We start from the raw sequence: 23,135 nt of genomic DNA, 5'->3' as shown, positions 1-23,135 counted from the left end.
TCCCCGGGTAAGCGTGCAGGCACCCAACTGCACTGTCTTAAAGCTGGTTCGTTTTAGGTAAGTGCCAACACAAGGTGCTTCAGCAGCCCCCTGCCCCGAACCTCAGAAAGGAAAGACTTTTTATCCTCTTCTCTGATTACAGACTACAGAAATCGCAGGGCTGAATTTTGTTATGTTCTGATGCTCTAATAGCTTGTTACAGTTTTTTGCTTACGCTGTGAAGTGCCAGCCACAGTTATGATAGGCCTTTTTGTTGGCCAGTTCACATTTTGACTAGCAATAATTGTCTCTTTATACTTAATGTTATGGATTGCGCTAATCTGAATAGTGTTTTGTGGGCTATTTGTTCAGCCTTACAAAGAAGTTCTTGTGTGAGCACAGCTCTAACAAGTGATCTAAGCAACTCCGATATGAAAAATAACAAAGTTGTTTTCCTCATTCTTTTATTGTAAATAGTTTGTTTGCTGGTACATGGTGTGTTAGGCAAATTTCTTTTTAGGTATGGACTGTGTGTCTTTTTCCATGTTCATGAGACGCGTGAGTCTGTTTGGCAACTGGAATTCAGTTTCCTCTGGTGACCTTTCTCAGATCTGGAGTAGAGTTGAGGGTGTGGACTCAGCTAACCAAGGACAGCTGTCCGTTTTGGGTCAGTCTCCTGCTCCAGTGACACATTAATCTCTACGTGGAAACATTGCTACAAGACTGGTGATTCTGACAGGCTTCAAACAGGTCAACAGGGCAGAAAGCTAAGCTCGCTGGATGTGTATCCTCCCATTTCTTACACTAAGATGCTTAAAGTCTAATCAGACTTTGGTAAACCAAGAAGTTCTTTCTGAAAGGAGTAAGGAGTCAGTTTCTGAATTGCAGCCCTTTCAGACGTGCCCTGCCATGAGCACTCAATCTGCTTGTCAACCATGTTCTTAAATATGAGTTTGTAAAGCTTTTCTGCAGAGTGGATGAACTTTGGGACCTTCTTAAAAAATATTCACTCTACACTAGCGTGCAAGGAGATTATATATCTGATTTGCTGTAAACATTGGCTTGTGTACTTGAGGTAGCGTTATGCAAAGCTAATCCCAGATTAGTGCCTTTCCAAGCAGGCAGGGTAAAACTGCCTGTGTTAGCGGGGCTTGCAAAAGCTGTAATATGTATTTAACAATGCACCTGGGACCCTTGGAGACTGATGATTTTTATGTGCCAGTAAGATATTTAATGGACCGAAGTAGAATTCAGTTCATGGAGAAGGGAGTGCTCCTCACAGCCTGGATTTTAGCATCAGACCTGGAGAGCAGTTTGTACTGCAGTACATTAACTTCCTTGAAATGTAGTTAGGCTGAATGCAGAGACCAAACCAACTGACACTTCTCTTTTGAGGGCTAAATTTGTGCAGGGAAAAAGGATGAATTTAAAAATGCAGGACATGTAGCTTCCACCTAAGGTTTTTTAAATGGATGTTTGTTATACTTAAGGCTATAGAATGTGATTGAATTTCCCTAGGACTTTTTTTAGTGTGGCTGTGTGCAGAACAGCTCTGATGGCTTTTGCTTCATAAGAAAAGGGAATCTTTCTGTAAGCATCAGGCTTTCTCACTATGGATATCCAATTTAAATATTACCCTCTGCAACTTGAGCTTTGCATGTGTAAATATGTGTGTGTAATTTTATATGTTTATATGTGTTATGTGTGTATACACACACATATATGTATACACATATATATAAATCATATATAACCACTAAGTGCAGTCACTAGAAACCAAATACTCCACCATCTTCAGTGACTTACTGCCCAGATGAAATTAAGAGATGGCCAAACATCTGATCCTTGTATCACCGTAGCAACTGGCCTGTTACCCTCAAGTAAGTACTAGTGTAACTCCGCTGACTTCTGGGGTGGCAAGCTGATATCAAACTGGTCCAAGAGAAGGAGGTTCACAGCTCCGCTGGTGTGTGATTAGCTGTGTGGATCAAACCCTCGTGAGCGAGGGGCAGCAGAATGATGCTGCAGAGCTGCTCAGTCCTCTGTTATCCTTTGGTTGATCATGCAGCCTTTCAGCGTTTTTCAGAAGCAAACTTCTGCAAGGCTGTTTTACTGTTTCCCCTTGGTGTAGGTCTTCTGGGGCCAAAAGTTCAATTTCGCTCAGCAAAAACTAACATGCAAGAGGTTAGTTTGTGCTAGTTTGTTTAACTAGCTATAGTTATATTTGTGTTCATTTAATTTCAGGAAAAAGTTGTTGCAGGAGGGACTCCTTCCTGAGACCTTGATGCCTTTTGACTATTGGGTTTTAGGTAAAACCCTTTTAATTACATTCTTGCTAGTAATTCTATCTGTATCGCGAGTAATGCACAAGGATTGTGCCTACACTGCAGTGTTGCTTCTTGCAGCATTTTTTCCTCTCTCACTTCCTTTGCTTAGAGTTCATCTCTTCTCTCTGCATACAATTTTTTTTATGTTTAGAAGAACATCTGTCTAAAACTGATTTGTGAAACACAGGAAATATGAAGCAAATATAATATCAGAAATCTTTCAATGTTTTTAAAAAATAACAAAATGATTGTTGCCTGAGTCAAAGGGAAGATTTCGCTCCTGTTTACCAAACCTGAATTACTACTTGGGTCTTAAGCCATATTTATAACATAAAGCAAAGGGGAGTATTTTTGCCTTAAAACTTTAATTTCCTCCATTGGATCGGATAGGTTATATAAACCTATCATTTTAATATTGCACTACTTTCCTTTCCAACATAAGAAGCATAACAAAAACTGTAAATTGCAGTTTGCTTGCAGGGAGAAATGTAAGGCAAATAAGATGTTTTAGTTTTATGGGATTCTTCTTCCAAAATAAAATTCCAGAAACTGTTTTGATTCAAGAGAGGATTTTTAAAACAAGGAGTCTGACTGGCTACTTTCTTTGTGTTTGATTGCATAAGAATTGTCAGCTGTTTGGGGTTTTTTAAAAGGGGGGGAGGAAAAAAAGCTATTGCAACATTGTGTTGTAAGCTGCCCTCCCACTTGTTGTCTTTACTCTCCTGGAGAAGGAGAACCACAGTTGTTCTTTGGGGCTTTTTAAGGCTGAAAAGATGTCAATAAAGAGAGGCTAGCAGAGAGAATGTACACTTTTCAAATAGCTTTCCATCAGACAATTGAAGAGTTTTCCTTTTCTGGTTCAGAGATGTTAGACTGAACAAAATGAGATGCCATTCTATCTTAGTTACTATACTGAGGGGTTTTTTTTAAGTTGTGAGATTTTTGATGTCTTGCATACTGACTGTCTGGAGGTTAGGTGCCAGAATAGATGCTTTTCAGTGTGAGAATAGCTTCAGTTAGAATTTTAGAATTAGCGTAGATGTCTTGTATTTGATTTTCGTACTTGGCTTTGCATCTTTCACTGCAGAGCTAGTTGAGAACATACCACAACAGGTAGCCTCAAGGGGATCTGTAGTTGCTGCTTTTGCTACACTTCAGTTTTGGACAATTTTTGACTGCTATAAAGATTCTGGCAGAAGGAGTCTTAAGATTCTCCTTCAGGATTGAACCGAAGCCTGTAGGAAGCTCTACTGCTTCTGGAGCCCAAACAGTGGGCTGATTAATAGGAGGGATTGTTTAACAAGCTTTTGTTCTGTTGTTAAAAGTAAGGGAGTCTTTTCATTTAAGTGAAAAAATAAGATTTTTGTAGGTGGAAATGTTTTAAACTCTGTCATTGTGGGAATTAAATCACTTTCTCCTTTTTAGTGATGTAACGCAGGATAACTGTGATTTGGATTTGGAGAGCTGTTGGATGTTTGCCTGTATCCTTGGAGTATGGGGTAAATGGAGTCTAGATAACCAGAAATGGAGACATTATGCTTTTTGTTTTCATTCTCCTGTTAGATTCTTTTACGTGATTGATCTATGAAATGGCAGAAAATGGAACAGACTGTGACCAGAGACGCATAGGAATGATCAAAGAACAGCACAATGGAAACTTCACAGGTAGGTGGAAAATCACATAATGTTCTCAGCTAGTCAGCTTGGTGTGTACAGCAGCCAACAGTGCTCAGAAAGGATTTTCTCTTGGTACAGCTTATACCTGAATAATGCGAAGGGAGAAACTGTATCAATCTTGAAAACTTTAATCATCTATAAATCTGAAGTCTAGAGGGTTTATGTATTGTAGAATAGTTTTAAGATGCGTATTTCCATTTAGTTTCTCTCTTACACTCTCTTCTCCCTTCCGAGTTCTTATTCTGCAGTTCTTATGCATGTGAACCTCATAAAACTGACTGAGGGTACCAATAGGGGCTGCAACAGGACTGTGAGCTAAAAAGCTAAACTTGGTTGGCAAATATGTGGCTTTAGAAGTCAGGCTGTACAGCCCCACCCTTTGGCACTGAAGAGCTAGTACTTGGTAATAAAAGTACTTGGTAATAAATTTGCTCTGGGAGAAATCCAATTTTAGTTTCCCAATTTCTAGCTTTTATTTTGACATTAAGTTTCACTATAATTTAGCATTTTCAAGGATAAATTACTAACTGAACAGTTAACTACTTCATCTTCTGCCTCACATCTGCTTTTCTTACTGGTACGTCTGAAGTAGGCCAAGATTAATGTTTAAGGTTCATGAAAAATAACCTGAGGACATTTTATTAAGAGCCTTGTGTTACTGAATATCTGTATTGTGTGGTATGGTATAAAAATGATAATCATCTTTGTTTCCTGTCAGCTTTGAATGTGTCTGTTCCATATTTAATTAAGTTTTGTAACAGAATGTTCTCTCAAGATGTTTGCTGACTTCCTCTGTTGTCTTTTATGATCTTTGGGTTTTATGACTTTGTATATTTTTAATAATGTTGAAACGCTCTTACTAGGCATATTAAGAGAAAAGGTAGAGAATAAGAATTTTTGAAGCCAAGAGTGTGGCAAGAATCTAAGAGGAACTGGATATGTGCATTTATGGAACAAATCAAAGCCTTTTACTTAAAGTCTTAAATCAGTTTGTAGCTGTGAGGGAGTGTGGATATTATCCAGTACTTGCCACTGTGGGATTTTTGTGAGTTCATCTAAAGTAACTGATGCTTACAGCTAAAGAATATGAAATCAAATGGGCCACATGACTAATGAGCTTTGCAGTTTCTATGTAAATATTAGCATCTGATAAGGCAGCGTGTTTCAGTTACTGGAGTAAAGGACTGGAGTAATACCACTTGGTTACAGTACTATAGGGGTTTGGATTAGATTCATATTTTAAATGCAACAGCTTCATATGAATTTAAGATTTATGAATATTAATGCAATGCTTTAAATGTATACGAAACAATACATATGTTTTGACTTTATATGTAGAAAGTAATAAACAGGTTTGGTGTATTTGAATACAAGAGTTAGTTTCATATATATATATATATATATATATTTATATTTTAACTGTTTCATAATCCTTTTCTCTTATTTCAGAATTTGTTTTCTTAAAAGTATAAAAATTACTACCATTCATTAGCCTGATGACCTTTGAAGAAGCCTTTCTCATCCAAAAATGCCTAGGGATTTTTATTAATCTTGACTACATTGCGAACACAAAATAACAAATGTTTATTAGAAAAATCTTTCTTCTGGACTTGTACTGTAGTGTGCAATTACTGCTGTTACGATAGTGTTGGACACTGAAATCTTACTCATATAACCACATTGCTGCAGTTGAAAGTAACCACATGTATGGTGCCAGTCCAGCGAAGGATGGTGGTATAAAAGCAGGCCCCTCTAGTGGAGGCACGTCCTGTGTGGTGGGCTCATCTTGGAGAAACTGAACAGAGTGGCAAGGCTTAGCACAGCCTGAGGATCCTGACCAGGAGGATAGATACTATTATCCAGTTCCACAGTGACTGAAGTGTATAAAGAGCACATATAATTCAATCTAGTTTGATTGGAGAAGTCTAAGAACAGTTTTGGAAGAGGACCAAATTCAGAAGTTCAAAATTTGTTGTCTCTGCACTGGGTAACGGAGATGCTTGACCTAGTATATTAGCTGATCTATAACTAATAGTGCAGTACATTGCATAAAGACTAATACATTGCTAGACTACTTGCACCTTGGGCCAATTAGATTCCTGAATGGTTGTAAGCTACGTGGAAGAGAAAAAGATACTGTACCTCCTTTGTTGGGGGGGTCGCCTCTGATTTCTGATGCTCTTGGAGGGAATGCTTTGTTAGGGATAGAAAAGATAACTGGGAGCTCATGTAAATTTTCTACCAAAACAAACAAATATTGCTGTATTTTGGGGGTAAGTTGGAATCTGAGCTGTCAGCCTGTGCTTTTACACTTCTATTGCTTTTCATTTGCAGATTCTTTGTTGAGTGAACGGAAACGAAGGGACCGAGAAGAGAGGTTGAATATTGTCCTCTGGAGACAACCGCTTGTTACCTTGCAGTATTTTTTCCTGGAAACTCTAATAAACTTGAAGGAATGGACCATAAAGTAAAGATCATTTCTTTAACTACTTCTAAGCATTCTGGGGAAACCCATACTCTGATTCAGTAGATCATTCTGACATCTCACTTTCCCTGATGATTCACAACTTTAAAATTCTTCTGCCAGAAAACATATTCTTTTTGTACCTTAAAGGTGGCTACTGGAACATACCACACTTCCAGCTGTGTACCCAGACCTTCTGCCTAAATTACATAAGTATTAAATACAGAATGGTCTTGATGGAAAAGAATTGCAAACTTCCTTTCCGAAGAGTTGAATATTCCAATTTGAAAGAATGGGACAGTGTTTAGGGATCCTGAAGGCAAGAGATACTGTTCTTATTACTGCAGTGTTAAGTACTGATCTTTTAATGTATGCGTTAGTGTCACTTAATGATTTTTCAAATAACTCAGCTAGGGCAGAGTTCAGGATTATGTGGAACTTGCAGTCATGTTTATGAAACTGCAGAGAGGACTTTGCTTCTAAGCTACATGGTCCCTTGCACAGTGGGAGATGATTTATTAAAACACTTTCCCTAAGCATTATTTACAAACTAGATAAAATTGGCTTTTATTCCAGCTAGAACTGCTACTTACAAATTTCCTAACATCCCCTACTAACGCTCAAATGCATAGTTATTTGTTAATGCACTAAGCTTGGGAGGGTTTGGAGTGCCAAAAGACAAACATAAGTAAAATCAAATTGACAAATGAAAAAGCCAAGAGTAGCAGTCATCCTAGTGCTTGTGTCAGTAACAGGAAACTTTCACAATTGGCTTACAATCATTTTCACAGTGAGGAGGTAGGATCTAATATTATAGGTGATTCCAGCAGTTGGACTGCTCCCTTGCAAAGAGAGCTGAGACTGTGATAACAGGCTATGTTCCTTGACCCCTCTGGGCTAGATTTGAGGTGCTGACGCATAAGATCCATTGAGAAAAATATCTGTTTTTCAGTTTTGATTTTTCTGAAATGATTTGTATGAAAAATACCGGGCTTATGTAGCGTAGTCTTTACCCTGCCCTCTACCCCCACTAGTCCCCCTCCCCAGAAAACCCTAATTCCAGTTTCAGCTATCATTAGGAATTGTTTCTTGTAGAACTGCTTTCTTAGGGTTTATGTTAGCTATGTCTGATGATTAGTTTTCTGAAAGCCTCCAAACATTTACTAAAATACACAGTAGAAATAACATTTGAGGTGTTATTTTAAGCTGACTGTTGCCTGGCTTCCTAGACATTAGTTTCTGTTACAGGATGAAAGTGCTATCTGTGTTGCGCAGCACATCTGTGTTGTGCAGCACTAGCATGACAATGTATTTACAGAAAATAACACTGACCATATATTAACAGCTGTTAAAATGAGACCTCAAATTGACTGGTAATGATCTGCAGTGTTCCACTTCATTACATTGTGCTTTAAATGGTGATAATCACTTGCAAATACGATTCTTATCATACTGCTATGAGCAGCACAGATGTTTTTATAGTTAAAGGAAGGTTAGAGTGACTTTTTTTGGCTTGCTTAATTGATAAATTTGTGAATGTTTTCCTGTGTTATATTTCCTGTATTTCTAGCTTTTTCTATTTATTTTCATCTTTTTAAACAGATTTAAGTGAAGTTTATAGTTTGTTATTTCATGTCTGGCTTTTTAAAATGTGGCTGACACTTTTAATAGCATTAGATGACAGTATAATAGCATTTTCCAGAAAATAATAAATACATTTTCTCATCAGTTGTGTACAGCTACATACACATTATGCAGTATTGTTGCAGCCTTGTAAAACTAGACAGGTGCAAAAGTAATTGGATATCAAATTACACAGGAAAATACTTTCCTCTCCTTACTGTAGTAGTTTCTGAACACTTCATCATTAGCTAAAATGTATTTATCAATTCGTCAAATACCTTTGAGCTGTTAAAATACTAATTTCAGCAGATCGAGAGAACCAAAATAGTGTCAAGATCTGTTCCTCTTGCTGTCGCAGGGGCCCCACCCGTGGGCGCACAGCTCGAAATCAGCACTTCTGCATTCTGCCCACAGCTCATCCTTTGCCCAGTGACTGCTTTGCACTTTGCATTAACCATGAATGTCATTGATGGCTCTGTATTTGAAACTGTCTTGGCTGCAGATGCTGAATGTTTGCTTTTAGATTGTATTTGTTTTCCAACAGAGTTGTTTGTTTGTTTTTTAAAAAGGGGAGGGGGAATGCGTGGCTGAACTTTGATTTCACCTGAGAGTGAAGTATAGTTTTTTTTCCCATAAAGAAGAAAGGCTCCCTAGATTTTTTTTTTCTTGGGGGGGGGGGGGGGGGGGTTATGCTTTCACAATAGCAAACTTCACAGCAGCCCTTGTCGCCCCTGAGTACATCTACCCAGACCCAGTCTATGGGGATAACTAAGTGGCTTTGAAATGCATGCTAAAATATGAAAAACCCTAATTGCCATTTGTTTTTTAAGATTGTGGCATCGACGAAGTATCTTGGTGTCTTTTTTACTGATGCTTGCAGTACTTACAGCTACGTATTATGTTGAAGGAACACATCAACAGGTATGAGGTTTTCATACTTTCTTTAGTAACTAGTACTTCTTGTGCCTGTGTTGAAGTAGATGTACTGGGGATTGGATGGGGTCCTACTGAAATTATAATGTGTCTTTGAGCTCCTGCTTGCTATGGATATTTGTTTTTCATGTTATGACTCCCCTCTCTTGCATGTGGATGAGTTGCATTTTGGAGGTGGATGAAGCTGGATGTATGGTTTGATCTGTTCTGTTGCATCTGTACGTGTTCCACTTCCCATCCTTTCCCGAAGAAGTACTTCTCCAGTGTTGCAGCTCTCCACATCTGTTAACAAGCTTTAATAGTAATGCGAGCTCTTCAGATAAAATAAGGTTAAACTGGGTCATGAGAGAACTTTGTGGTTCCCAAGAAATGTTTCTTCTACTATGGAAGGCTCTCCTGACCATCTGGGATGGGCATCTGTTTAGACATAAAATATTTACTTGGGTTCAAATCCTGGTTCTGGCATGGTTCTTTTCCCTCCATTGTCTTCAGATGGTTGCTTTTAAAGCTTATTTGTGTTTTGGATTATGTAAAGACTGATGCTTTTGCATCGCTTGAGAAGTGTAGGCCCTTGCCAGAACACAAGGTGATGGTATTGTCTGCGCTTCCCTTTCCCCTCCCCATTTCTCCTTGAGTTTCTTACAAGCTGGTGTCGAGGCACCTGGCCCCGAGCGTGCTGGGCTTCAGCTGCCCTGCGCCCAGGCTGGGCAGAGCAGTGCTGCTGAGGAGGTTTCCCTTGAGCCTCCTGGGAACAAACCCCGAGGCGGAGGCTGGCGCGGGGATCACACTCTGCGGTGCTCGGCCAGGGCTCGGGGCGCTGCGGTCTGTGCAGCCGGTTGTGTGCTCCGGCAGGTATCTGTCCCTTCCTCGAGGGTTTATATCCCCTTTCTGCAGAGGTCCTTACCCATGTGTCCTGCCAGCCCCCTCTATCCCTCCCTTGTACCATCAGTGCACGCTTGAATATGAGCTGCTCTGTTGCAAAACCCCACTCAAATAGCTAAGCATACTTGCTGTTTTTGCTATCCGTTTTCAGGACCTTCTGATGCACTGGCAGGTTGAAGCCTGGTTTCAGCCTGGGAAACTTCACCTTGGTGTTGTTGGTCCATGGATGGTGTAAAATGGCAGCTGACCTTGGGTCTGTGATACAGACGAGTTGATGGTCTTGTCCATCCTCTAAGGACTGCCCTCGTGGCAGCTGGAGGGAAGATGTGGTTCCCTGTTTCTCCAGCATGCCAGGCTGTAGCCCGTTTACCTCCAGAGCTTGCTGTGATGTTGCCACATCCCTTCACTTATGTGCGCCAAGCCTATAGCCACGCACAACCAACATGTAAATCTTTTTCTAGAAGTACCTAAGATGGTTGCTCACTGGTCCAAGATAAAAAATTCAGCAGCATAACAGAGTGCAGCTAATTGTATTCCCCTTATCTAATCCGCTCAGGCAATTCCCTGAGCTCTGTCTGCTCACTGCTCGGGCTCCAAGGGACACTGTCGGGGGCTTGCTGCTTGCTGTTCAGACCTGGTATGCTTGCTCTGGATTTTCAACCCTCCAGTATTGATCTTGGATTTTTGCTCTATCTCCTTGGAAACTTGCTGATCCTAAGGCTTGTGGGCTTTTGTTTTGAAAGCGTTCTCACTATTTTCTGTATGTGTCTATGCTGTAACTGTGATAAATAGCAAATAGAACTATCTAGGATTCCGTTTCGGTTATTGCAATCTAGGCAACTGTCTGGATTAGTTTGTAGCTTTTATCACTCTTGATTTTTCTCTTTTGTGACTTTCTTTTTCAGTATGTGCGATATATGGAGAAAAAGTTCTTCTGGTGTGCCTACTGGGTAGGATTGGGCATTCTGTCCTCTGTCGGACTCGGAACAGGTCTTCACACCTTTTTGCTCTATTTGGTAAGGAAACTTTCACCCCACTTTCTTTCTGAAATGAGTATTATAATTCTTGCATTTAGTTTTCCTTAAGACCTAAATATTAAGTACTTCTGAATTAAGAAAAAAATACTTAGTGTAATGCATCTGTGCTCTACTGAATGCTGTTTTTCTTCTATGCTGTGTAACCTTGTTTTGTAGTTTGTATCCTATGTTTATGTTGAACAGTGGATCGAAGCCTGCTGTTAATCCTCACTTTGAAACAGCGAGTCAAAATCTGCATTTATTTTGAATAAAGCATTTTCTAATGTGTGCAGCTCAAATGTTACCATTCAGAATTTTTAGCATACTCTTTCTTTTGGTAGCTTAAAATGGTATTTTTTTCTAGCTGAAACCTCTAAATAAGCAGCTATTTTAAAGTTCAGTCTGCATTCATTTTGCTTTAAAAATAATAACAATGAAAAACTTTTGGCTACAAAGATAAAATAATCTCTATGTTGTTCTGAATTTGTATTATGTTGTTTATTTCAACTTTGTTAGCTAGGAAAGTCAGGGAAATGTTTGGGTGTGTTTTGCTTTTGGCCATTGGATTAGTTCCTTGTTTATGAAACCACTGTCCTGGATTTAAGAAAAGGCTTCATGGCCACAAAAATAATTAAAGCCAGTTTATGCAACAAATGTCATCTTGTATTTGGGACAATTACAGATGTTTACTTTCAGGACTGCTTTAATCATTAGCAATAACACAGAAAGCACTATAGGAAACAAGAAATCTGTGTTTTTCTATGCAGTAGAGCAATGTCTTTTAGATCTAATGATATCTTTATAGGCTGCATTCACAGTAGCATTGGACTTGGGTCTCTAGTGTAGCTCCTTTCCTAAAGTCTTTGGAGGCAGAAAGTACAAGAGAAAGAAAAACTCAGCTTCATTATGATTTAAGAAAAAGGTGGCTGTAAACTTTAGCTGTAGGAGTTTTACAAATGCTCACTATAAAAACACAAATTTTCTTCCACAATATGAAGTGGAATGATGAGATTCCTTTCAACGGAAAAGGGTTAGATATTTGTTAGCAAATCTTACAATTATAAACCAAACAGTGCATTTCTGGGGTTTTCAGGAGGAAAGGTTAAAGTGTATAACTGCACACACAGACTCTTGCTTGCCCTTTTCTGATGTCCATTATGCATCACCATGATTCAGTATTTTTTTAATTCTGCATGCTCGCCATACAAGTGTTAAATTAGATACAGTGAAGAAGTCTTAGATATTGCCAAGCAGAAACATGTTAAATTTATGCATACATACTCTTTTAGACCAAAACAGTGCTGTCAATCTAAGAGACTAAAAATGGAACTTCAGCAGAGTTGATGTCCACAGTGTTTAAACATTTTGCAAGTAACACTGCAGAGTGCGTAGGCAGTGGTGGACTGACAGTCTACAGATCTTTCTGCCTTGCAGAGACTACGTTGCTAAAAGCTTAGGGACAGCAAAAGACATGGGCTGGGCAGTAGGGCAAATCAATCAAAACCATGTGCTCTGAGCTGAGGAGCCCCACCTCGCAGGAGAGGCACGCCAGGCCAGCGTGGAGGGATGCCCAAGGTGGAGTCAAGCTCAGAAACGCGGCTCGGGCGCTCTGCCAGCCCGGGGTGGGAGCGAGAATTCGGCAGGATGGGATCGCTGGCTAGGCAGGGGCGCAGGGAGAGGGAGAGAAAGCGCAGCAACTGCAGTCAGGTTTGCTGCAGAAATCAGTTGATCATGATTTAAATCGGCAAGCAGGAAACCGTTTAAATAACAGATTTTCATCTTGTTCTGCTTTTTTCAAGTTTTCTTAGACTATCAACCGGTGAGAGCCAACTTAAGACTTCCTCTAAATAAAGATACCATGTATCTAGGCATGCTCTTCGAAGCAGTTTAGAGTTCATCCTATAGTTCTTAATTTGCACACATGTTGTGTCAGAAATCTAGTAAATAAGAAGTGTTATTCACCATTTGTAAACTGCATTTGGAAGTGGGTTATGCTGCTTTGTTGTATATTGATTTGATGCAGATTAGCAAGTGTTGTCATTTTGTACCATAGCCTGCTGAAGATGATTTTGTCACATAAGCCTTTAGAAAACAGCACAACTTTTTTAGTTAAAAGAAAAAAAAGTAGAATGAACAGACCTTTCTTTTACTCTCAATTTAAAAATGCAGATGTTTAAATAGTTCCAAATTATTTTAATAGGAAGCAAATAAAATTTCATAACATTTCATTTAAGCTTTTCCTGTGGAGTATGTGAATCTAGTGGATATATTTAGGTCATTACCTGACCTAACATTAAATTAATGTATATACAAAATATAACCTCTCTATTGGCTTAATTCTCAATATAATTTTCAGTGGATGCACAGGAGAAGCAGTAAGTGAACAGTCTTCAAAACATTACATGAAGGAGCATCACCTAAGAAAAGAAACTCAGTTTAGTAGTGCTGGTGAAGGTGTTATCGTGGCCTCTTCACCCTTTCTAGCAAAAAGGCTTCCTCAAAGAGCCCATCATCTTCTAGACCGAACTGAAGTTTATACTTAATGAGCCTCTATTTTTGGTTCATTCAAACCCTTAGCCCCACTTTACAGTGGAGAAGAGATTATATGCTGTAATCTTTTGTTCTAAGACTGTAGAAAACAATTTAGTGGTTGCAAGCATGTGGCTGCCAGCACTGTCAGTTGGGAGGCAGATAGCATCCCCCGTCTCAGTTCTGACCTGCATCCTGGAGTTTTCCTGAGCAGATAAAAACGAATCTGGAACACTTTTTCTTACAAAAAAAGACAAAATATAGTGAGACTTACCAAAAATATGTATTGTGTCTTGAATGCTGCTCTTTTAGCATTCAAGTCTTTAAGGCTCCTGGGGTAGTGTTCATTTTCTGCACTAGATTTGTCATTTATGCCCTGAAGGTAGTTAAACTTGCTAGGCTGATGGCTGCTCTTGGCTTCTTCCTTTGTTACATGAGCAATTAGACTTGTTAAAAATTTGTGTTAGATGCAGCAGCAGTGCTCACATACTTTTGGAAAGAAGGTTTGATTAAGGTAGCTAACTTCACAGCTGGAGGCTTGGTTCTCTTTGCACCTTGATTTCCACAGTGTGGTTTACTTGGCTGTTTCAGAGGACTGGAGAGATACCTGTATCAAGCTTCAGACCATGTAGGCAGGGAAACCTGTGTGAATGTCTAGGCAGCTGTCATTGGTATGAATTCAGTAACTGTCACAGGAGAGAGTATTATCTGCAAAATTCGTTGTAACAGCAATGTTTGTTTTTTCTCAGCCCTTGAGTGCAGTGACCTGTTTTGGCTCTGTCTCATAGCCTACCTAACTTGTTAAGGCTGTCTTGAGTTTCAGACTGCTCAGCCAGTCTTGCCTTTACAATTTAAAATGGTGGTTCTCTCCATAATGACAATTTTTAGGTTACTTATATTTTGTCAGGAATGCTGGTATAGAGAGACGGAGAATAACCCAGTTCCATCAATGATTTAAATAAGTTGTCATCTGGACAGTTATGTTTTTGGAAGTTAAGAGGCAAGGCTTCATACGACTTTGTTAGGGGTGTGTGTGTTGGGGGGGACAGACAATAAATTGTATTGAATAATTAGAAGGTGTTATGGAATAAAATGTAATAAAACTTTGCCATCAACATCTACTGTGTGTCAATACAGGAGAAATATGTAGCTGTTTGCTTTAATATATAAGACAGATAAGAATGGTGCTGCTACACTGAGGGAATTCCACAAGGCGATGAGAGCGGTAAGAAAGAGAAGCAAGGACGTGTTTTCTTTTTTCTTCTATGCAAGTTTTCGTGATTAGCGTGGGCTGTGTGTTCAGAGCGATTACACCTCCTGGGCACTGAACGCGTTTCTCAGCACTGAAGGTTCGTGACTTGGTGGGACACATGTCGCCGTGTAGCCACTAGATGGCACTGGGAGTGTAAAAACTCGAGTTTATTGCCCTAACAGAGCGTTGCCATTTTAAGTACCAGAACTGTTAATATTCTCGCCAGTACAGCTATATACGCAGTACGTATATGTAATATGTTATTGATGTAGTATTGATATAGTACAGTTTATATAGGGTATTATTGTATGTGGTATATTATCAATTAAGTCTTTAATATCTCCTCAGTTTGAGAATGATGTGGAAGGGAGTATGACTTCACACAGTTCTCAAGAGTAGTTAAGAGCAATTTTTAAGAGTAAATTATTTCAGAATAGTATTCTGGATTTAGCCCATCTGGTAGCAATGCAATTAGGAGCTCTCCAGCTTGCAAAAAGAGGATTTTAAAACTAGTTTTATGTGTTAATTATGCAACAGCTGCCTCTGAAAGTAGAAATGCCACAAATTAAGTGGGGACCCCACTATATTAACTCTTACATGGATGTCTATCTACTTTGCATGCTCCATATACCTTAATTACTTGTCCTCGTTATGATAAAAGTTATTCTTCTATTGATTCAAAGAAATTAAAAGTTAAAAAATCCTGTCTTAGTGTCTGGATTTGTAGACACTAGAGAATACAATTTCAGTAAGTGCTTTAAAATTGCTCATAATTAATTGCTCGTTCTGAAGCTGTATGTGCAGCGCGATTGTTGGGGTGCAGTTACCTGCTCGGAGACCAACGCTCTCAGCCCGCCCGTGCGTTGCCGAGCTCCCGTTGATGCCTGCAGCAGCGTCTTTCCGAGTACGGGCCCGCGGGAAGGAATGGCGAGCGTGCGGGTGCCTGCTCGTACAGCGCGCCCGGGCTGCTTCGCCTCTGACACAGGTGCATCTTTTTTCAACAGAGCCCTCTATGTAGTGCATATAAATGTATTTGTATCAGCCTGTTTGTAAGTACAGCCCATTAGCTGGGCAAATCAGCAGTAGAAATAGTTATGCAATAGATCCAGTCTAAGGATGACTCTGGATGTTTGCTTTCCCTGGCTGGTTAGCTGTTTTTCCAGCGTTGAACAGTTATTCGTCTGGATCCTTCAGAGCCTCTCACGGCCGTTGCTTTTTGGAGTGGTGTGAATTCGGCTTCCAAGAGGGATCCTGGGCTTAGCTGAGCGGAGAGCATCTGGAAGTGGCAGTTTTGCTTGAAGTAGGTTTTACAATCTAAACCAGCCTCAGTTTGGGGGAACGGTACTGTCCCTGGTTGATATCATGTCTGATTTGGATTTTCTTGGTCACTGGATGCATCTGGATGCTGGATACATCTCGGTGTAGGAGGCAGAATGGGCTTTTTATTACTATTTCTGCAACTCAAGAACTTTCTATATGTTAGAAAGGGTCTGAACACTGCTGCACTGGTTCCTAATATAATGCTACTTCCTTAGCTTTAGCTATCAGTAAATGTAAAATTTGGCATGGCTTTTTGGGAAACGATTCTCTCACTTGCCCCAAAGTGGCCCTGAGCTAAGAGCTGGCACAGAGGAGGTCTTCAACGCAGAAATGTGGAAGCAGGACAGTCTTCCAAGAGCCCTTTTTATTCAGACACCTTTCAAAACAAGTCTGCTGGCTTATTTTCCCAAAGCCCATTAAAGGTTTTTCACAGTTCTTTAAAAACAGCACTTTAAAAATAGTAATCACGATGTGGTTCTGCAGGAAATAAAACTATTATGATTAACGACTGTGAACACTGCTTTTCGCCACACGCAGCTTTTTTTTTCCCCCCTAGTCCTGAGGTGTTTCCTCTTATATCGGCGGCATATTAAAATATAAGTGAATCACCTAATTGGCAGAAGATTACCGAGGATAGCTTGTGGATTCGTTGCGTTGGTACCTGGGGGAGAGCTCTGGCTGCCGGCGCGAAGAGGCGGGGGTGGCGGAGACGCTAGGTGGAGCGCTCGCTCGGCGCCCTGCCGCACGCTACGCGCCGCCTCGTGACTCCGTTTCAGTTCAGCTCTGGCAAATGCACTGCAAAAGCTGCGAGCGAGGCGAGCAAAACCCGCTAGTGCCTGTCAAAAAGGCTTGTGCGAGGAGCAGATAATAAATGCCCCCTTCTGCTTGTGATCTGTTTTGTAATCCCTGATGTCAGGGGATGAATGGAAGCAAATTCCTTGCCGGTCAAAAGTGTAAAGCCAGTCTTGGCTGTTTGCGTTTGTTTGTGTTTTTGTTTTTTAGAAGTGAATGTCCGCTTGCTCGCTAATGGAGCCAAGTGGAGCAACCGCTGAAGAGGTCCCCATCGGTAGCCCGGTTACGGGAGAGCACAAGCAGGCACCGTGCGGTGCAATAGGAATGGTTGTGCGGAGGTCAAAAAAGCTTGAATTTTTTGGAAGTGTAACGCGTGGGGTTTGTCGTTGAATCCTTCCTGGAGCAGAGGGAGGGAGAGCAGGGCAATGCACTCAGGCGACGAAAAAGAACAGAAAACTGCCTTTAAAGAGAAGTGAATAGAAAAGTCAGTGTCACTTTTGGCAGCTCTGGGCTTAGGGAGGCGTTTTGGGTTCAGCTGGGCTTGAGCGCTCGACGTCTCGCTTTTGTTCTGCATTGGTTGCAGGGTTTGGCTTTGGGAGGCCGCGCTCCGGCCTCCCGAGAGTGTGCTAGCTAGCAGCTGAGATGAGTCGCGTTTTGGCCCTGTGTGAACTGAGTTTAGGTTAGGAGCTGCCGATTTAAAATCCAGACACCTTGTGCAATAGTGAGCCCGTTAACTTTTCCAAAAAGTGTTGTCAATGTAAATCGTTAAAAAAACAAACACACCCCCCTTTTCCAGCCAGGACTAGTGAAATCTTTTTTTAAACCAAATGTGATTCCTTTGTAGTTATCTAGTCCCAGGTGCTGAGCTTGTAAGGAGACTTGTGATAAAATTACACAAGTGGTTAAAAAAAAAGTCATGAAATAAGGTTTACTCCAGTTTTCTGAACTATGCGTAATAATTTGGAAATCCACAGAACTTGTTCTCATTTTTTTTCCATTTATTTGTGACTTTAATCCAGGAGTATTTTTCTCAGTGATTGTCAGCTTCGGGAGTTTTACACTTTTCACGTGGATCATTCAAAGTGAATGTGAATAATCCAGAAAATGACAGGTTCCTTGAGCAAAGGAAAATGTGGGAAACCAAAGCGGAGCTGCCCCGGGCAGGTGGGAGCGCTGCGCCCTCCCTGCCCCTTCCCAACTGGGGATTCTCTCTGCGAAGGGAGGTGTTCGTTGCCAGTCTGTATCATTCTTCACATGTCAACTCGCAAGCCTAAAACACATCAAAAAAAGAACAGTTGGGACTAATATCTATGATCAGCTTACTGCTAGTGAGTTGCTAAGAGAGCTGAAAGAAAAACACGTGGTGGGTGCAGAAGACAGAAATTTGTTCTAAAATAAGTTGCAATGGAGCCCGTCTGTATGAGGATGGTTTGTGGCTCTTACTCTTGCATTTGTTTCCTTCATGCCTTTAAACCTACTTCCTCTAGCTGTCCTAAGGTTTTTGCAATGAGCTGAAACATCCTGGAATACATGAATCAGCATGTAACTTGAAGAAATCACTTTTGCTTGCCATCTTTCGATGGGAACTCCTGCTCACTGTGCACACGGGTTCTGCTCTGCTCTTATGTTGGTAATGCTCTGACGAGCTGGAAGGGTCCCCTGGATTAACTGTGCAGTGCTGCCAGATTAGATGTGTAACCTGGGTGTTTCTTAAATCTTCTGGTGGCTTCTTTGTATTTAAAAAACATGAGACTAAAAATGTTATTTTCAAGGAAAAACAGTTCATTTAGAGTCTAAGTCCCTTAAGTGCATTCATTGTTGTTTTATGTGTCAAATACCGGTAGGTATATACAGAGAATGAAACCAGTGCCTCTGGTTTACATCCTGTTGGATTAAACTGGAGGCAATAATCTCTTCGACTGCTGCAGCTGAGTCTGCGAGCGAGTGTGAGCTGAGCTCCAAGGCCCCGTTCAGTCTGGCGGGTTACATGAGTCAAAATCAGTGGTGGTCTAAGCTCTGCTGGGTGCAAGCCTGGGAAGTGCAAAGCAGACACCGCTGATGCGGCTCTCCTGCTACGAGGGTGGTAATCGCCGGCTGAGGGGCCGGTGGGACAGCTGGAAGCGATAACCTCCTGTATTGCCCCACCATGAATTGCTGGACCTCATGAGTCAGAGCCCTGCACGGTGTGACTGCGAGCTCCATATATGGCCCTCAATGCTGCTGAAAGCGTGTACGTCAGAGGCTGGACGGTTTATCTAAAGCTGGAGCTGTGGTAATAAACAGCTAATGAGAAGCACCTACATCTGTGCAGGGTTAGCCACCTTGCTTTGACTTTCCAGAAGTCTGCAAAAAAATGATGTATTCATATTTATGCTGTATTGAGCATCTTGGCCAGCAGCAGTGATCTGAACTTGTACCAAACTGAGAAGTTGGTAAGATGCTTAATACGCTATCTTCTTCCTTTTAAAGGCTGATGACTTTACCTTTCAGATGTCAACAACTTGTTTTCATAATCTGCTCTTGGTGTCCTCATAACTGATTCTGCCGCATAACTCTGCTGGGAGGCCACGTTGTATTTTCTCCCCACTTGCTGCCGTGGAGTCTCTGCTCCGTTTTCATATGCAGCCTGAACATTCACATCACTGCTTTTATGGACAGGCTGGAAATAATGATAATAGGGCAAGATGAACTCCTAATCAGAGTCATTGCTGTTAGTGTCCATTTGAATACATGCTGTGATTTATTTTTTAGTAATAATAAGCTGGTGGTGAGGAAAGGGCCAGGAGAGGTTGCTGACAGATTATTTTTGTCCTCCGTCAGCTCCAGAGTACAAAATTAGATTCTTCCAGTTGTGCTTTTTCCTGACCCGAGTCTGTTTGACTGCTTCTATAGAAAATAGCCTGAACGTAGCCTTATAAAACGTCTGCTTTGCATGTTACTCCTCAAAGTAGCAACGTGGCCCTGTTGTGCATTTGGTGACACCACGTGCCAGCTCCCCTGGTGACTCTGGTTCAGTCATATTCAGAGCTTGTTGCTCATCGCCTGGAATTTCCACCAGCAGCACGTGGTGGGGGAAGACTTGACTGAAGTGGGAATGGACACTTGCTAGCAGACACATGATTGTAAAATTAATACTTAGTTTGAAATGCCACGGCGGGGTGCTAAAACTAGCCCCGGCTGCTTGATTCATGTTTGTGTCACTTGAGGATGCTCTATGTGCCGGCTCCGTCTTCATTTGGAGCCACCATTTTACAGCCTGCAGTGCATACCAGACGCTATATAAAATCATGAGACACTTTAATCTCTCATAACACAGACGGACTAGATTGGCGTATTTACCAGCCACCTCCAGATCCAACTTTTTCCTTTTAATCACAGAGCAGTTTTCTTTGTGGGTAGTTGTCCGCTGCTCCTGAAGATAAAAAAGGTGCTGTGAGTTGGTGTTACTTTCCTGAGAGGTGTAATGACTTCATAGATAAGTATGAGATGAGTCGCAGCCTGGAGGAATGCTTGCAGGATGTTTCCCATGGGAAGCAAGCTTTTGTTTTTCTGATTTATCTTAATCAAATATAGAATGACATGTTTTCCCCCCGTGGAAGGGCTGAGTCTTGAACCTGGTGTAAAAAGTTGTGTGTCCGTGGAGGAAAACAGATTTTTAGTGCATTAAGCTCAGCAGTGAGTTCGGTGCTGGCAGACGTATCACTTTTCTTTGTGAAATATTTCTAAATTAGAGCCAGTCTAAAATTATATCTTTCCCAAATATAAGATGTTAAAATTAGATGTAGTCGTTCTAGTGCTAGTATCGCTTCAGTGGGATGAACGTTATGTGAATGGGTGTGTGAAAAAACAACCTTTGATACAGTTTGTTTACAGCTATAATTTTTTTCAGTCTAGATGCACAAAAAGATTAATAATGTGAAAATATCATTTGTTTTTAAATGGATATTCAATCACTTTTCCTTTTTTTCCTGTTACAATTATTATACATACTGACATGTTCTTAAGGGTTTTGCTTAACTTTATTTTTACATGTGCCTGCTGATTCTTTTTCTGCTTCCGTTGATGATTTTCAAAGCATGATTTATAAAATTCCAAGCATAATCTATGAATAAAAAATTACGCTTTCTAGAAATTTCAGAATACAGCATTTAAAGCAACTTGCTTCTGAGGATTAGCAGCGTGTGGATTCGAAGGTGGAAGGCTTCGAGTCTCTGCACTAAAAATTCCCTGACGGCCCCTGAGTTGAAGAGTTCAAGGATGCCTTCCGTAAGATATTAGGGTCGTGTAGACAGGGATTTCCAAACCCCCCTAAATCACTGTTGCCAAAAAATAGATTTATGTTGAGCTGTTCTTGTTGACCAGCTCTTGTCTTGTTTGATTTGTAAATTGTACAGATATTTCTAACAAGTCGCATTCCAGCCTAACCACAGGCTCCTGCTGGTCGTCGGTCGTGGCAAGCAAATGTTCCTCGCCCGAGTCAGCAGAGTATTTCTCAATTTCTTCTGTGCTAGCCCTTGTTAGTGCCTCCTGCGATTAAAGAGGAAAGAAGAAATCATCGCAGGAGGGTGAGGGAAAGACAGCTGGTGTTCAGGATCTCACATGCCTTGAATTTCACCAACTCTTCCTGGTTTGGCGAGCAGAGCGTCTACTAAACTGGCTGGTTTTAGTGTTTGTTGTCTGGCGTGACAGGGTTTGGAGTAGCTTTGCAAATGCTCTATTTAGAGGTGGAGCTGCAGAAAGGTTCAAGGTGGGGATACCTTAGAGTTTTCCTCAAGTGGTTGAAATAAATTGAGCAAAGAGAGGAAAAACGCTCCAACGGTGAGTATTTACTGTGGCTCCAAGCAGAGGAGGAGAGCGAGATGGGGGGGTAAGGCAGTGTTTGCAAAGAGGATTAAAAAATTATCTGCAGCTTAGTCCTCCTGACTAAGGAGTGTAAGGAAACCACCTGAGCGTGTGTCGCTGGGGTTTTCCAGAGATGGCACCGAGCTCCCATTTGAAGTTCCTTCCCTGTTCCTCTCCCAGTTAAACCATCTTTATTGCTAAATATAAAGCAAAATGGCACCTCTCTTATGAAACACCCAGAGACCCTCCCACTCCCTTTATTTCTCCTCCCTCCCACCCCCATTGCAACCAAGGTCCTATTTAGCCCACTATTGTTTTGTGAGGTCCTTGGTAACCACGGCTTTGAAAGTGTAATGTTCTGCACAAGCTTTGGGGGCTGAACTAGAAGAAAAGCAGATGTCAGAAACGTGCGTGGGCTGCCAAGCCACGAGACGGTGTCCGGCCGACTCGGGCATGCGATGGCTCCGCCGTGCAAGGACATGCGATGGCTCCGCTCTCCCCTGGCTGGCTCTGCGTTCTCCTGCTCCATGCTTCATCACTCTAAATGAACCGTTGATGTTTTATTTCTGATTCCAGTTAAAATGTGGCTTCTGTGGGTTCCACAACTCCAACTTTTTTTTCCATTATAGGATTGTTTACATTGCAGTGGAAGAGTTATGTTCAATTGGCTTAATCTTCAGGTGGCTTGTTGGCCGTTCGCAGCTGCTTTGCGAAATGCCTTTTTTTCCACTGGCTGCTATTTGCTGTAAAAACTTTTCCTTTCGCAGATGTTTGTTGAGATTGGGGGAGAGCTCTTTGAATAGGAGGGCCTGTTTTGAGACCATTAAGCCATTTCAAGGATGCCAACAGGGAGAGAAACTGTGGCCAGCAGCTCCTGCGAAGCAGCCGTTCAGCAGCAGTCGCCGATAGGCATTTTGCAATAGCTTGCTGGCCTAAAAATGAGGTGGCCCTCTCCTGGGAGCGGCCAGCCCTCCTTACGCGGCCTGCGTGCGCTTTGAGAAGAAATGCTGGTAGCTCTATCACTATCCACGCGAGGGAGTGGGGGCCTCGCTACGGCAGCAGTTAGACGTGCCTCTTGCTAATATAAAACTGAAACTAACAGGCTCCCATCGCAGCTGGCTGTAGTTATGCTGTAGTGTGGTAGGTCTTCCAAATTTTGTGGAACTGAAACATCGTACTTCTTCATTCGCACACCATATCTCTCACTACCTTGGCAACGCTCTCGCCCTCCCGGGACCGTAGGAAATGGTCGTTTATAACTCGTGTACGTGGGGATTTCCTCCATGCAAATCTCCCGTTCGAGAGAATTTTGTTGCCGGTATTTCCGCAGCTGAAAGCCGTAACTGGAGGAAGATGGTTTGAGAGATCTGCTTTTGTCCCAAGTCAGCTCTTGGGTCAGGAGAGGGGGGGAAGGAGCAGGGAGGGAATTAAATTCCCTTGGAGCTTTGGACTGTGGTGGAGAAAGAGGTTCCCAGGTTTGCCATGAAGGTACTCTACAA

The 23,135-nt window shown here is 41.4% G+C and overlaps 1 protein-coding gene across 6 annotated transcripts in view; it reads left to right on the top strand.

The window, feature by feature from the left end:
• Positions 1 to 23,135, top strand: part of VMP1 (vacuole membrane protein 1) — a 72,353-nt gene that overhangs the window by 5,269 nt on the left and 43,949 nt on the right. For 3 of the 6 annotated variants that reach the window (XM_064523145.1, XM_064523148.1, XM_064523146.1), the window contains 4 exons: positions 3,870 to 3,971; positions 6,318 to 6,450; positions 8,901 to 8,991; positions 10,791 to 10,901. In XM_064523145.1, the coding sequence (XP_064379215.1) occupies positions 3,896 to 3,971; positions 6,318 to 6,450; positions 8,901 to 8,991; positions 10,791 to 10,901 (411 nt within the window). In that variant the 5' untranslated portion in view covers positions 3,870 to 3,895. Of the gene's footprint in view, positions 1 to 2,223; positions 2,289 to 3,023; positions 3,111 to 3,130; positions 3,631 to 3,869; positions 3,972 to 6,317; positions 6,451 to 8,900; positions 8,992 to 10,790; positions 10,902 to 23,135 lie in introns of those variants that run through there. The other 3 variants (XM_064523147.1, XM_064523150.1, XM_064523149.1) reach the window with 3 other exon arrangements.

Source organism: Dromaius novaehollandiae, chromosome 19, assembly GCF_036370855.1.
Source record: "Dromaius novaehollandiae isolate bDroNov1 chromosome 19, bDroNov1.hap1, whole genome shotgun sequence".
NCBI classification, from domain to species: domain Eukaryota; kingdom Metazoa; phylum Chordata; class Aves; order Casuariiformes; family Dromaiidae; genus Dromaius; species Dromaius novaehollandiae.
This window is presented reverse-complemented; position numbering and strand designations above follow the sequence as displayed.